The 15,487-nt window shown below is 36.6% G+C and overlaps 1 protein-coding gene across 1 annotated transcript in view; it reads right to left on the reverse strand.

Annotated features, from left to right (window-relative positions):
* ncor2 (nuclear receptor corepressor 2) overlaps window positions 1–15,487 on the reverse strand; it is a 57,815-nt gene that overhangs the window by 20,218 nt on the left and 22,110 nt on the right. The window contains exons 9-19 of the mRNA XM_073819610.1: window positions 14,793–14,935; window positions 14,573–14,711; window positions 11,320–11,731; window positions 10,769–10,874; window positions 6,991–7,231; window positions 4,358–4,405; window positions 3,858–4,019; window positions 2,108–2,220; window positions 1,853–1,955; window positions 1,676–1,774; window positions 1,472–1,575 (exon numbers count right to left, since the gene is read on the reverse strand). Of these exons, the coding sequence (XP_073675711.1) occupies window positions 1,472–1,575; window positions 1,676–1,774; window positions 1,853–1,955; window positions 2,108–2,220; window positions 3,858–4,019; window positions 4,358–4,405; window positions 6,991–7,231; window positions 10,769–10,874; window positions 11,320–11,731; window positions 14,573–14,711; window positions 14,793–14,935 (1,670 nt within the window). The remainder of the gene's footprint in view (window positions 1–1,471; window positions 1,576–1,675; window positions 1,775–1,852; window positions 1,956–2,107; window positions 2,221–3,857; window positions 4,020–4,357; window positions 4,406–6,990; window positions 7,232–10,768; window positions 10,875–11,319; window positions 11,732–14,572; window positions 14,712–14,792; window positions 14,936–15,487) is intronic.

Consider the following 15,487-nt stretch of genomic DNA (forward strand, 5'->3'; position numbering starts at 1 on the left):
CAATAAATCAGCATATTAGAATGATTTCTGAAGAATCATGCGACACTGAATACTAGAGAAAAGATGCTGAAAATTCAGCTTTGATCACAGGAATAAATTAGATTTTAATATATATGAAAATAGAAAAACTGTTATTTTACATCATAATAATATTTTGCAATATTACATTATGTATTTTTGATCAAATCAAAAAAATCAGCTTTGATAAGCATAAGAAACTTCTTTAAAACACATTAAAAAAATCTTACATATTTCAAACTTTTGAACAGCAGTGTAAGAAAAACAAAAAAAAAACACACAAAACAACAATCATCAGAAAAAACTCCTTTGGAAAAAGAGAAAGCCAACAAAATACGAAAACGTTAACCTTAGATAAATGATTTAGAATAACATCCAAAGATAGTAACTGCTCAATATTGATTTGACAGGTGATCATGTAACAATAAATGTAAAAATACTTGCTAAAATACTGTTTCTAATTATAGTGTGTACAGAAATTATGAGTAAAAAAGGTGTTAAATTGTGCCGTGTAATTTAAGGAAGACTACAATGTATGTGAAGGAGAGTAGGACTTCCTGGGTTCTGCCCTGGTTTGACCCTTGTGTTTCACGAAAAGAGAACTTAAAGCAGCAAGCACTTTGTGTCACTGGTATTTCATAATGGTTATATTTTAAGGTTACAGTAACGAACGATATGATTATGTTGAAACTGTGCTACAGAAAAGACAACTATTCAAACAGCAGAAATTGCAGCAGGAAAGGTTTGATCTTTAACTAGATGACTGGATAATGTTTCAGCCTCACTAGTTAAAATACTACGTCCTACAGCTGCGTATGACCATATCTCTACCTGTGGTGAACTCTTACCGACAATGACTCCTTATCTCTCAATAAAATTGCCAATCATGTCACACAGTTAAACACAGAGCTTATCTCAGCTCACAGAATTGACCTCGGACTGATTAAACGCTGGCCCATTCAGATTTGCTTGAGCGTGTAATGTGTGTCACAGTAGGTCAGTTGGCACACTGAGTCGTGTTTGAGTGATCGGTAACATCAGACTGTGTAGGCGTGTAAACGCATTAATAAAATGAGAGAATAGGATTGGACACTGTGTACCTGCTGCTATGGCAACCGATTACCAGTTATGTCATAATATGACGTGATATGGCTGTGACACAAACTGTCCGTTCCATTCGCTCACCATAAAGTGTGGATTCCAAGAATGAGAACATCATGTAACAGAAAAACGCACTGGCACAGATGCAGCCGAAAAATATGAACCAAGTTGACAGTGCATTTTCCATGTTACACAGCAAACGGCAAGCTTGCCTTGAGTTTCCACACACATGAGAGCCAATGCACCAGCTCAAGTGAGGGAAAACATGCTGCATAATGTAGGTCAACCACAAATTATAATCAGCCTAAATAAATGTGATTCTTAAATGTGTGGGCAGACGTAAGCTTCTTACCTGAGTGATAGAACCTCCTCGATATGATATGGAAGGTTCTTGGTGCACGCGTGTGCCAGGGATGCCTTTCGTGATGCTGCCACCCTGAACAGCTGGCATGGGGCCTGTAAGAGAGAGCTAACGCTTTCAATCTATTCATGAACCTTATTTCTGCATTTTAATCTCTGTATTGAGATTAGGGATAAGGATTTGTCCCAAACTCACCCCGTGACGTAGCGCTGTCTTGTGAGGAGAGATTTTCAGCCTGAGAGGAGGCGGCCCCACGTGGAGACAACTGCTCCTGTTTAACCACTGGAAACCCTCCTGAGGAGACAGAAAGCGATGTTAGATATGGAAAACAGACAGCTGACGTTAGATCACGAAATCATGACTAAAACTCACCCATTTTCCTCTGGTCCATCCAGGAGAGAGCCAGGGATCCTGGTGCTGGGATTTTTCCATGGTCGGAGCCATGAGATGGGTTGTGCAATTGCACCGGAGTACCCTGCAATACAAACCAAGTATACCATGCATGTTCATGTTCATAACACAGCAATAAAACACTTTGTTATTATTACACATAATACTGATGATAGGTCCCAGTTATATGACTTCTAAAGAACATTGGAGCTGTGAGAGATTCTGTGCTGATCTTACCTGCGTGATGGATCCACCAGGTTTAGCAGAGGAGATAAGTGGAGGGGGTTCTGGGATATGGAGAGGCCGCACTGCAGCCATTCTCTCCTGTGGCTGTAGATTTGGAGCTAATGCTGAAAGACAGAGATTAAAAATATATATAATCTTAGTAAGATTAATAATGAAGTCAAGAAACTATTCATTGTATTATGTACACTACTGGACAAAAACTTGGAATAATTACGAGAATATATTTTTATTATTATATTTATTATTATTATTATGAATTTAGTAATTATTATTATTATTTAAGAAATGTTTTTGCTCACCAAGCCTGCATTTATTTGATCAAAAATACAGAATAAAGTAAAAACAGTAATAGTGTGAAATGTTACAGTTTAAAAGAACTGTTTTCTATTTTACAAATCTATACAAATCTAATATGCTGATTTGTTTTTTGATTAATATGTTTTGATGAATATAAAGTTCAAAAGAACAACATTTATTTGGAATAGAAATCTTCTGTAATTAAACAAATGTCTTAACTGAAACGTATTAATTACCTTAAAAAATATTATTCCAAATTTTTACATGGTAACGTATCATGGTTTGATGTAGACTGCAATGGATGATGAAAATTCATCTTTGCAATTACATGAATTACATTTAAATTATTTTTTTAATGTTATTTAAATTAATTTAATAATTTTGATTTTAAAAAAGCAGTTTTAAGTTTCAATGATTTAAATAAAAAAAACAGTTGTTTTACATTGTAATAATTTCTAAAATTACAGTTTTTACTGTATTTTTTGATTAAATAATTGTAATTATTTTGAGCTTTTCTAACAATGTTATTATATACTGTATATTGCCAAAGCATACTGCTGCTCAAAAGTTTAACTCTAATCACCAAGGCTGCATTCATTTGATCAAAAATCCAGAAAAAAAAAAACATTTCAAATGTAAAATAACTGTTTTCTATGTAAAAAAAAAAATTTTTTTTTTTAATGTAATTTATGACTCATGATCCTTCAGAAATCATTCTAATATGTAGATTTATTACCAATGTTCAGAAAAGTTGTGCTGCTTAATATTTTGTTGGAACCTGTCATCGTTTTTTTTTTTTCAGGATTCTTTAATAAACAAAAAGTTTAAAGAATAGCATTTATTTAAAATAGAAATATTCTGTAACAATATAAACTACCATTTAAAGTTCGTGGTCAGCATTTTTTTTCTTTCTTTTTTTGAAAGAAATTAATACTTTTATTCAACAAGGATGTGTTAAATTGACCAAAATTTACAGCAAAGACTTATATTGTTAGAAAACTTGGAATTTGGAATAAACGCTGTTCTTTTTAACTTTTTATTCATCAAAGAATCCTGAAAAAAGAATCACAGGTTCCAAAAAACTATAAAGCAGCACGACTGTTTCCAACATTGATTATAAAAGTAATAAATCAGCATATTAGAATGATTTCTGAAGGATCATGTGACACTTAAGACTGGAGTAATGCCTTATTAAAAATTCAGCTTTGCAACACAGGAATGAATAATATTTTAAAATACATATATATAAAAAATTTTAAACAGCAATAATACTCCACAATATTAGTTTTTTCTGTATTTTTGATCAAGTAAATGCAGCCTTGATGAGCATAAGAGAACGCTTTAAAAAAAACATTCAAAATCTTTTGAACGGCAGTGTATATAGTATTTTACAATAATAACTATTATTCTTCTTGACTTAATTAACCAGGCTATATTGTCTTACAGGGATTGTAGTGTAGCAGCTGTTCATGGCTGAGTTTGGCCATGTCTCTGGGAGAGAGCTGGTATGGTGACATCACTGGCCGGCCTAGACCTACAGCCCGCATGTCCTCAGCCGCAGGAATCTTTTTACCGTCCGCAAGAGGAGAGAACGCCCGAGATTTATCTGCACACACGGACAAAATCATGCAAAGGTGACTGTCAAACAGACAATTACTGGACAGCATTCCATATCACTCTTATTTGCCGAAGGTGAAAATGTCCAAGCTCAAATCATCACAACCCCTGCATCAAAAGCAGCAATCTCCAGTGTGAAAACACACAGATAGCAGTTATTCCTCATACACATTAACAGATCAGGCTAATAATCAGCACTCTGTAAGCTAGAATCTGCGAGCGTAGCGGCATGCAAACACATCTGCGAATCATTCACACTCCCAGAAATCAACACGCTTGATTAGAGTCTGCTCCAATAGTGAGTATGCGTGTAGTGTGGAAACCTACGTAATCCATGTAGCAGAGCCTGAAGCCATCTCTCGTTCCCCTCCAGCTCTGCAGGGACAGACACACTGCAGCTCATCACATGGCCATGACCCGAGACTTTCTCCCAAAGTACTCGAAAGGAGCAGTTTTGTAACATAACTTAGCGCTAAGTGCCCAGACTAAATAACACCATAATAATCTTTGTTTAATGTAGTGAAACGTCCCTGTTGAGGACTTCTTCTCCCATAAGCGACATGTAATAAAACTGAGATTATATGATAACACAAAAAAAAAAAAAACTACACCGAAAACAAGATACAGTAAACAATATACAGAAAACCACTGTTTAAGTAAGGGACAATGCACAGTGAGTCTAAATTTTGATGTGCTGAGTGTACTTTATCCCTTTTATTATTCTAATCCCCAAATAAGTACAAGAAATATTGATATGGTTTGAAACGGATTTACTTTAAAAGAGGAAAGAGGCCACAGAGTGGTACGAGAGATACACAAACTGGCACAGCCATGTAGGAAATTGACGGCCAGGGGCAACAAGTCAATTATACACTTTAGCTGTCATTATACAAAACATATTTGCTGGCAGAATTCTGCAAATGATCTTTCAGTACCAAGTTTGCCAAAGAGCAGCGTAATAGATATGAAATTAAGTCTGATGGACAAAATAACAATCATGGTATGACTTTATCTTGGCTCTATTATGGTCACAAATCTATTGTGCTCCCTAATGTTTTGTCTTCAGAAGACGAACACTAGCTAGGTTATTTGAACATTTTAAACAGACCTTATTTTGCTGTATATTGTTTGTTTTTTTTTAATTTTAGTATAGTTTAAGATGGTTTTAATATTTCATAAAGTCGAGTTTTTCCTTTTTCTGTGTTTAGGAGGATCACATATGCAAAATGACAGCAAAATTTTGCAGGCAAAACGATTCATTTTCTATGGTCAATAGTGTAGCGATGAATGAACCACAGCTCACACTTTCAAACCAAGCAGCTTTCTGGTCAACGTGGACAATCTGTGTGACCAACTTGAACCCTTTGCGACTTTGTGTGAGGAAATCTTTTGCCATAATGTGAAATTCATGATTATGTGGATTCCTACTGAAATGATTTTGCCTGTGAAAATTTGCCAAACAACAATAAATGTGATGCACCTGTAAAACCTGTAACCACTTTTTGTTACACATCAGGCTGTTACTAAGGTATCGATTACATGAACTGTGTTTGTTCACTAGGTTGTCGGGTCTTGACCGAATACAATGTCCTTTTTTAATATAAGTGACCCTGGACCACAAAACCAGTCCTAAATAGCATTGGCATATTCTTTAGAAATAGCCAAAAACACAATGTATGGGTCAAAATTATAGATTTTATTGATTCCTACTGTAAATATATCATAACTTAATTTTAATTAGTAATATGCATTGCTAAGAACTTCATTTGGACAACTTTTAAGGCGATTTTCTCAATATTTAGATTTTTTTGCACTCTCAGATTTCAGATCTCCAAATAGTTGCATCTCGGCCAAATATTGTCCTATTCTATACAACCATACATCAATGGAAAGCTTATTCAAGCTTTCAGATTATGTATAAATATCAATTTAAAAAAATTGACCCTTATGACTGGTTTTGTGGTCTAGGGTCACAAACACTCTTTACAGCGCTCAAAAAGGCAGACAGACACTCACATCAGATATTGCTTAAAGGAATTAATTTACTTCCAGAACAAAAATTTACAGATAATTTACTTATCCCCATGTCATCCAAGATGTTCATGTCTTTTTCTTCAGTCGTAGAGAAATTATGTTTTTTTGAGGGAAATATTTCAGGATTTCCCTCCATATAGTGGACTTTTATGATGCCTGCAAGATTTAACTTATAAAAAAAATGCAGTTTAAATGCAGCTTCAGCTAATCCCAGCGATCCCAGCTAAGGAAGAAGGGTCTTACCTAGCGAAGCGGTTATTTAAAAAAAAAAATACAATTTATATACTTTTAACCTCAAATTCTTGTCTTGTCTAGCTCTGCATGTACTCTGTGTATTCCAGTTCAATACAGTAAGGGTATGTCGAAAAACTCAACTTCAAAACTGTCCTACATCGCTGTTTTACCTTTTTTTGTAAAGGGTGTTTGATGATCTTTGCACGTTCACTTTGTAAACACTGGGTCGGTACTTCTGCAGCGACGTAGGATGATTTTGAAGTTGGAGGAGAAAATGAGATTAGAGTTTTTCAACCTACCCTAACTGTCTTGAACCGGAATACATAGTTCACGCAGACCTAAACAAGATGAGCATTTGAGGTTTAAAAAGCATATGAATTAATTTTTTGAGAAAATAACCAATCGTTTCACTAGATAAGACCCTTCTTCCTCAGCTTTAGAGCCCTTTGAAGCTGCATTTAAACATAATTTTGGAAGTTCAAACTCGCAGGCACAAAAGAAGTCTATATGAAGAGAAATCTTAGATGACAAGGGGGTGAGTAAATTATTAGTAAATTTTTGTTCTGAGTGAACTTCTCCTTTAAATGATGTAGTAAACACAACCGATGAAAACGATGGTGGTTGAGAAAGCTGGGGAGGAAAATAGATGAAAGGATATTAAACAGAGGGATACAGAACAGAAAGCAGCTTACCTTCTCTGTCTCTGTCAGAGACACCAGGGCTGCGAGTCCTGACCCGTGGGCTGCTGGAGTCTCCGCCCCCTGTGTTATGCTGAGATTTGGTTGGCTGTGGTTGTTGCTGTTTGGCCTCTTGGGAAGATTCATGTGCCATGGTAATCTGCTGCTGGTACAATGCAAGAGCGTGGGGCATAGCCTGCTGCTTCCCCAGCAACCCGGGCCGGCTATCACGTCCTGCTACCGACACCTCTGGCATCTACAAGCACAGACACAAAATGCTCATTAAACAACAATTATACTTTTACATGTTGCTAATCAAATTCAAAGCACCACAAGAAAAAATTAAATTAAAGAGGACTAATCTGATGTTCAAAAACCACCTTCACACGACTTTAAGCACATAAACATGCCTGATAGGGGTGTGCGATATTGTTAAAAAAAAAAAAAAAAAAAAAAAAAAAAAAAAAACAAATACATACTTTATACAATATTTTGCTTAGTGTTTTTTGTGCTGGTACCTTGGCTAGTTTTGGCCTGTCATGGACAGCTGACTCCCAAAGGAAATTACATCTTAAGATGGAGAGCTATTCATTTTCAGGATTTTTTTTTAACCTTTACAAGAGCAATATTATTAAACATCATCTACCTAGCTGTAAACATCATATGGTGGCAAGTCACTGTCTTAATGAGTGAGCCATTGAGTCATTCATTAAACAGATTCAAGGTTCTAGACTCATTCTTCCCACTGGTTGCACTGCTGTTGGAAATACTTTCTTAGTTGGTCACACCAACACATGATGTTGGTTGCACTTTTTTTTGCATGGGGATAAATAGTTTTTTCCATTATAATGCTTTATAGTTATATGGTAACAAAAGTGGGATTAACATTCGACTTTTTCATTTGTATAATACGTGAATTTGTCGAACAGGAGTTCCTCTTTTGCTATAAGAGCTATAAGAGAACAAATGCTTGGAAGACAGATTTCACTTTTATTCTTAATGAAAAGCACAACAACAACAACAATAAACAGTAAGCTACAAACTAGCATATAAAACAATTAAAATCGAATAAGACGATGCATGGTGAGACATTTTAGCAAACACTATGAAATCCAATTAATCGAAAATTCAAAGAAAACCTCTACAGCGTAAACTGTAAAGATAACAGGCTTTTCAGAGTGAAAACAAAAAGGAAAGTAAAACTAAAGTGGTTGAAAACCAAGAACCAAGAAAACCAACAAGTTCGTCTTTTCTGGTTTAAGCAGCAGTCTTTTACTTCACTTTCACATTTCGCTTAAAAACCAAATCCTCTGTCTGCCATTGTTTCCACAGTATTAGCCTCATTTCTGCTGTGTGCACCTTTGTGCTGACGTGGCGAGTATACACCAAGCTATACAACCAAAGTGCTTGTACTCAAAGTAAGTCATTGAATCATTGACTCACCCAATTTAAAAAAGCGAATTCATTGAGTAACAAAACATTGTTGCATATTGCTAAACAGACAATGTGCCCCTATTATGCCATTTCGAATACTGCATTTTATGCGGTGTGTAACATAGCTGTGTGTGAATGCAAAGTTGTAAAGCAAAAAGTGCACGATAAATACAGTTATTGTCTCCCAATAGAAAGAATCAACTCCTAACAGCCTGAATGAGTCGTTAGTAATTCAAATCCCACTTTCGTTAAGGCTACACATCGTAGATTTGCATAATGTGAACCTACGTTGTACGTTGGCCAGCCACAAACAACTTAACCCACTCTGAAACACAATTTTACTGATGGCTGCTTCTCTAATCTCTGGGAGTTTATCGCGGGATTCACAAAACGCCTGCTCTTGAAAGATGGGTAAGTACCCAGTTTATTTAACCCAGCTGGCTCTCAAACTGTAAGTATAAATAAATAATAGATGTTTATGTCTATTGAGCAGTCAAAATACAGAACTATAGCAATGACAGTATAGTTTCTGACATGCACTGTACATGGGAGACTGATCACAACAGACCAGGTCATCTGACCAATCACAGTAGAGTAGGCTTACAGAAAGAAGGGGTTTAGAGAGACCGAATCTTAGAACTGCTATGAAATCATTTGAGAATCATTAGTGATACTGAATGCATATTTTGAGAAAACTAAAGCATTGTTTGACCTTGCATTAGTTTAAAATAAGGAACTATGGCAATGGGCATATCGTTTTTGACACGCAATCTATGCAGTAGACCAATCAGACCAACAGACTGGGTCGCCTGACGAATCAGAGCGGAATAGGCTCAAAAAAGGGGGTTAAGACAAACTGAATCTTAGAACTGCTTCAAATAAATTGTTTGAGAAACACTGGAAAACAAGGTGATATTAAAAGCATATTTTGAGAAAACTAAAACTAAGTGTTGTCTAAACCTATTGTAGTAGACTCCCAAAACAATATTAGGAACCTTAACTTTAACGTTTATTGATTGGTATAAAATCAGTAAATTGTATAAAACTACATAGATCCAAAAAATCTTATCGATAATCGCCTTGGAAAATATCACGATATCTGATAACATCGCCTACCAAAGCCCAACCTCCACCAAGCCCCGCCCCCACCGAGACGACATTGCTGACATGCACAAACACACATCATGTTCAGTTTGGCCTTAATTATTAAAGGCTGGTTTTACTTTTCTTTGTTTCTGCTATACTTCTTGCGATACTTACGAGACATCGTCAATATACGATAATATCGTCATATCGCCCAGCCCTAGTTCCATTATCTCATTTTTTTTTTTTTTTTTTTTTTTTGAAAGCCATGAAAATACTATCATGGAGTTTTTCTTTTGCTATTTGAGCAAATGGGAATGCAAAAAATATACTTGTAGTACTCTCCTATTCACTGCTCTAAAAGTTAACCCTACTATGACGACTTCCGCTGCTGAGAAACCCGGAAATGTGAAAAAGGTCCATATCACGTGAAATAATTCTGATATTTGGGAAACTCTGGCTTGTGTGATACTGCTTAACTACATTTTACATAAATATAAAACAAAAACCTTGAACTTTCTTGGGGCATTTGAACAGCATTATATTAGGCTACATCACAGACATGATTTCGCTTTTTTTTTTTTTTTTTTTTACAAAGTGTTGGTGGTAACGAATTGAGTTACGTTATTCAGATTACCTTTTTCAAATAACTAGTAAAGTAGCGCATTACTTTTTAATTTACAAGAAAATATCCGAGTTACTTTTAACTTCAGAAATCAGGAGATGTTACTTTAGTTCCAGACTAAATGTGAACATGCATTAATTCATCTCACTCATACTTGATAATGTCATCTCAAACGTCATTAAAACAACAAATACAGTGTTATCATACCCCTAATGACCACCCACGTCCACATCATTGTCTTTAAACAGGGTGATGTTCACAAAGGCTAATCAATAATAACAGAGGTCATTTACATGCAGTCTTAAACGCACACCGTTTAAGTCACGTAAAACAATTATGCAAGGAATAGAAGGAAAATGCGAGCTTCTCTTAAAAAAAGCGCATATCAATTTCCACACCTCTCCTCTTGCCAGATCCCCGACGTTCTGGCTGTTAGCTCATCATGAGTGTCTGAACAGCTAAGAGCAGAGGTGGAAAACTAGCATCTCATGGGAATAAAAACAGCCTTAGTAACTATGGCAACATGGAGAGAAGATGCTAATCTGTGTAATCTGGCCAGATATGCCAGTTGTTAACACGAAAACCACATGAAATTCAAGCCACAAGTGATTGGGAAAAAAAAAACGAATGTTGGTACGGGTAGGTACTTACTATGGGAGGTATGGCGGCTGCTCTCTGCTTGAGCTGTTTGAGGTCCAGCGGTTTCTGAACTGGAGAAGAGATCACTCCATCATGGGCGAAACTCAACAAACTCGGCCTAGCAGACGTCATTGTGTTGAGAGTGAGAAGAGTGGAGAAGAGTTATTGCTTAATATGGTCAGAGCCTCATTCTCTCTTATTTACTGTCTTTGTAAACAGCCCATTAATGCCACAAAACCACAAACACACACTCTTAATCATCATCGTACCACACATAAACAAATATAGACTTTCCACATGCAGTCTTATGGAAATGTAAAATGCAAAATACACAAAAGACAGCCAGACAGACACACACACTTCTCGCTCTGTTATGTTTGGCAAGCTCAGAGGCTAATGTTTCCCCTGGCTCGGCCAACATATACAGTGTTTGCTGTCATGGAAAAAATAGAGTCCTACAGGACAAATCAACAATCCCAGCCTCCTTAACCACAAAACACATCAGACCCCACCCAAGCAACCAATCAACTAACGCTCTCAAACACACACATGCACACTCTCACCTGTTCTTGTCGGAGCTTTCCGTCTCCTCCACCTCGTCGGCGCTGCATGTGGCGCTGGAGTCGCTGTCTTGAGCTCCGCTCTTTCCTCCATGCTCTTTCTTCTTGACCTCTTTCTTGCTGTCCTCTACCTCGAGGGCAGGAGGCTTCTTATCTTCTGCTGCCTCCTTACCAAACTCCCCAGGCTCGGTTTTTACCTCCTGCTTCACTGCCTGCTCGCCTTCTCCTTTCTCCACGTTTGGCTTTTCATCCGGCCCCGTCTCCATAGCTGCCATGTCCTTGTCCGTGGAGCATGAGGAGGAAGTGGCATTGGATGCAGTTTTGGGCCGTGCCGAGCCCTCTTCTTTGACCTTGCTGTCATCTGAGGAGCGTGGGGAAGGGAGGCTCTCGGTGTCCGAGCTGTTATTGGCTCCACCTGAAAAAAAGAGGTGATGGGAAACATCGTAAGAGGGCAGGACATGAATGCCAGCTGATTCGTTAAGTGTGGTTTAATTGGTAAAGCATTTTCGGGGCACTTAATTTTTCAATTTGCGGCTTTCTGGCCGCTTTTAATGCATTTTATCCATGTTAAAACATTTCCATGTCCCAGAACGAAGATCTAATTATGGGAATTATACCTTCAATTTTGGTAAAATACACTACTGTTCAAAAGTCTGGGGTGTGTAATTTTTTGTGTAATGTTGGTGGTAATGCATTACATGTAAATTGAGTTACGTAATCAGAGACTTTTTTCAAGTAACTAGTAAAGTAACGCATTACTTTTTAATTTACAAGAAAATATCTTAGTTACTTATAATTCTAGAAATCAGGCGTAAGATGTTACTTTAGTTCTAGACTAATTCATCTCACTCACAAAAAACAAATTCAGTATTTCTCAAAATGATTAAAAACACTGAAATGCAACTCAGAATATGACGCAAAACTGCAATAATTAAATGGTAAATAATACAAATGTCCTTTATGTATTTAATCCCATTTTATTAACCAGTGTCTTTGCTGCTGACCTTCGATGATCAAATGCAACCATACTAATAAGCAAAAATTACTCAAGATAAACTAATTTTTTTTTTCCATTTTTTATTGCTGAAGAGTGTTGAACTTTCTCCTCCTGCGGTCTACTGTACAGACGAGAATTTACTTCTTCTCAAGCCTGAGGCTTTTGGTGTGAAAGGGCTTTTACATTTGCAAAAAACAGAACTTTTTATATTAAAAATAAAGCAAACCCTGCCCAGATTTAAAAAGTAATGTAAAAGTAACGTAACACATTACTTTCCATAAAAAGTAACTAACGTAATTAGTTACTTTTTTAGGGAGTAACTCAATATTGTAATGCATTACAAGTTACAGAAAAGTAACTGAACACTGGCAGTAATACTGTGAAATATAACAAATTTAAAAACAATAACAAAAAACTTTTTCTATTTTAATATATTTTCAAATGTAATTTATTCCAATGATGGCCAATCAGAATTTTCAGCAGTGTCACATGATTCTTCAGAAATCATTTTAATATGCTGATTTGGCTCTCATGAAATGTTGCTTATTATTATCAAAGTTATCATTTTTTCCAGAAACTGCAATTTTTTTTCTTAATTTAATGCAACTTTGCAGAATAAAATGTGAGCCAGGACCATAAAATCTATTATAAGGGTCAATTTTTTTTTTAAATTGAGATTTATACATCATCTGAAAGCTGAATAAATAATACGCTGAGATACAACAATTTGAAAATCTGGAAAATGAGGGTGCAAAAAAATCTAAATATTAGGAAAATCAGCTTTAAATGTGTCCAAATGAAGTTCTCAGCAATGCATGTTACTAAACAAAATTTAGGTTTTGCTATATTTACGGCAGGAAATTTACAAAATACCTTCATGGAACATGATCTTAATATCTTAATACTTAATATTCCAATGATTTTGACTATTGCTATAAATATACCCATGCTACTTAAGACTGGTTTTGTGGTCCAGGGTCACAAATATTATTATTTTTTCATATTTCATATTTTAAAAATTCAAAATAAACTGTAGTGTATGTGATAGTGTGGAATATTGATAATACATGTCATGACATTTTTCACTTATTAGGGGAAACGGCTGGATAAACCTTTAACACAATTTAACTAGCGGTCAATAACTTTATAAAAAGGAAAACTGTTTTTGAAATAAAACTTTCTGACTGCTATATTGCTACTAACCTAAAAAATTTTTAGTATAAAATATAAAGTGGAAGTTAAAATTCCAAAATGGTGAAATTCAGACAAACGTAACATTTCAACACTCAAGACGAAAAAAGCCATTAAACAGACACAAAAAGCAAAGCTAATAAAGCACATGCTTTAAAATTGAACAACTGCTTTTAAAAACATTTGAAACCATTTTCATTTTAAAACCATCCTGGGGCGCAGAAAAGCTCTTCAACGAAGAATCACTCTTATCTAAATCTAACATGTCCTTTGTCAAATCAAAAAGTAAACATAACTAGTAAATACACAGCAGGGGATTATGATAAGCCTCATTTTCCCACTGGCATAACAAACCCTAGCCGTTGAGTGTGCTCTCCCAGCTGGATGTAATTACACAATAACCATAACATAATAAGCACTTCCCTAGCTGGCTTTCTTTCACAAGCTTTGACCTGATAAATGTGGCTTTATGAAAGCTTACGAAAGCCATTTATCGGCAAGCCACACCTGATTGCCAAACACACAGCACAAAGCGTTTGTTTCATAGCTGCCTGGCGGACTTGTGGAAGCACAGCTCTAAAACTACGTCGGCACGCTTTGACACCTAGACGGTCTGGTTGCTCCGCTATGACAAAACCACTTTGCAAAACGCAGCTCTCCTGGAAAAGCAATTTGTGCCTGCGCAGAGTCGCCTCTTTCTCAGAACTTGACAAAAGTAGGTCAGGGTTGTATCACGGCTGAGGTCATAGGTGAGTCTAGGCCACGTGTTCCCGATATTCTGAGAAAAGCACTCAAGCACTGTTTGATTTGAGCTGCTGTGGGACTTCCTGGCAACCACAAAAACCTCAGAGGTGTTGGGTTTCAGCGAGAATTGTTTCATAGCTATGGCTGATAACGTAATTACCAACTGCACATTTGTTTCTCAGATCTCAACTCAGAGTTTCAATACTTCCATTAAACAAAGTCAATGAGTAATGTGCAACAAATGACTGTGTTTGAATGGACATTAATCTTCGTGTTAGAAGTTACCGCACAATGATGTGGCTGTGTGAGTGTTTGTGGCCATACCCTCTCCGTCTTCCTGAGCCTCCTCCTCATTGCCGCTGACTCCCGAGCCCTCCATCTCTTCTTCTTCTGCAGCAGATGGAGCGCTGGCCTCTTCGTTCTGAAGAGCTTTACCTTTACGCCGTGCTTTGCGCTCTTTCTCCTACAACAAACACAGGCAACAACGTGATACCAATACTACCGACAGCTATAAATAATTAATCTGCTCTCTCTAAGAACTGACCGATTTTATTTTATGCTGTTGCAGAATCTCATCCAGTTTCTGTCTCTTCTTGTAGTTAAAGTAGAAGTTCTTGCACTGGGAGACTGTTTTGGAGCCCACCATTTTGGCGATAGCGGACCAATTTCTGCCATACTGGAGCAGACCTATGAAAGTAAGAGGAACATTCTTACTTTACTGATGTAAAAACGGGAACAGAGCTATGAGTGATGGAGTAACTAACGTCATTGTTATTTCAACGTACACGCAATGACGTTTAATTGATACAGAGAACGGGAAATTATGGGGAGACCATAATTTCAAACTAATATTTCACAATAAATGCATCTGTGGTTTAACAAAAAACAGCAACCCCGAACTTTTTAACTGTAGTGTGGGTCTATTTTTTTTCCCTAACTGGTGTCCCACTAAGTCACATGCACTCAAAATAGGCCAGCACCAAGGCTGTTACAGTTTATATAAGATTTATATATTACACACTGCCTAACAGACAATATCTTCCAACACTAACACACAGAATCCCTGTGTGCTGGCTAACGGAAGCTTCAAGCGTTCCCGTTTGCCCAGCCTCGCATCGTCATTTAGAAAAACCTCAACAAAAGGTCAAAGATCATATGCTGCCGCTTGCCGTCTGGAGTAGGAAAGTGGGGCAACAGCCTGACATGAACTGTTCTCAATCATTTAACAACACCGAGCTA

Source organism: Garra rufa, chromosome 15 (genome assembly GCF_049309525.1).
Source record: "Garra rufa chromosome 15, GarRuf1.0, whole genome shotgun sequence".
NCBI classification, from domain to species: domain Eukaryota; kingdom Metazoa; phylum Chordata; class Actinopteri; order Cypriniformes; family Cyprinidae; genus Garra; species Garra rufa.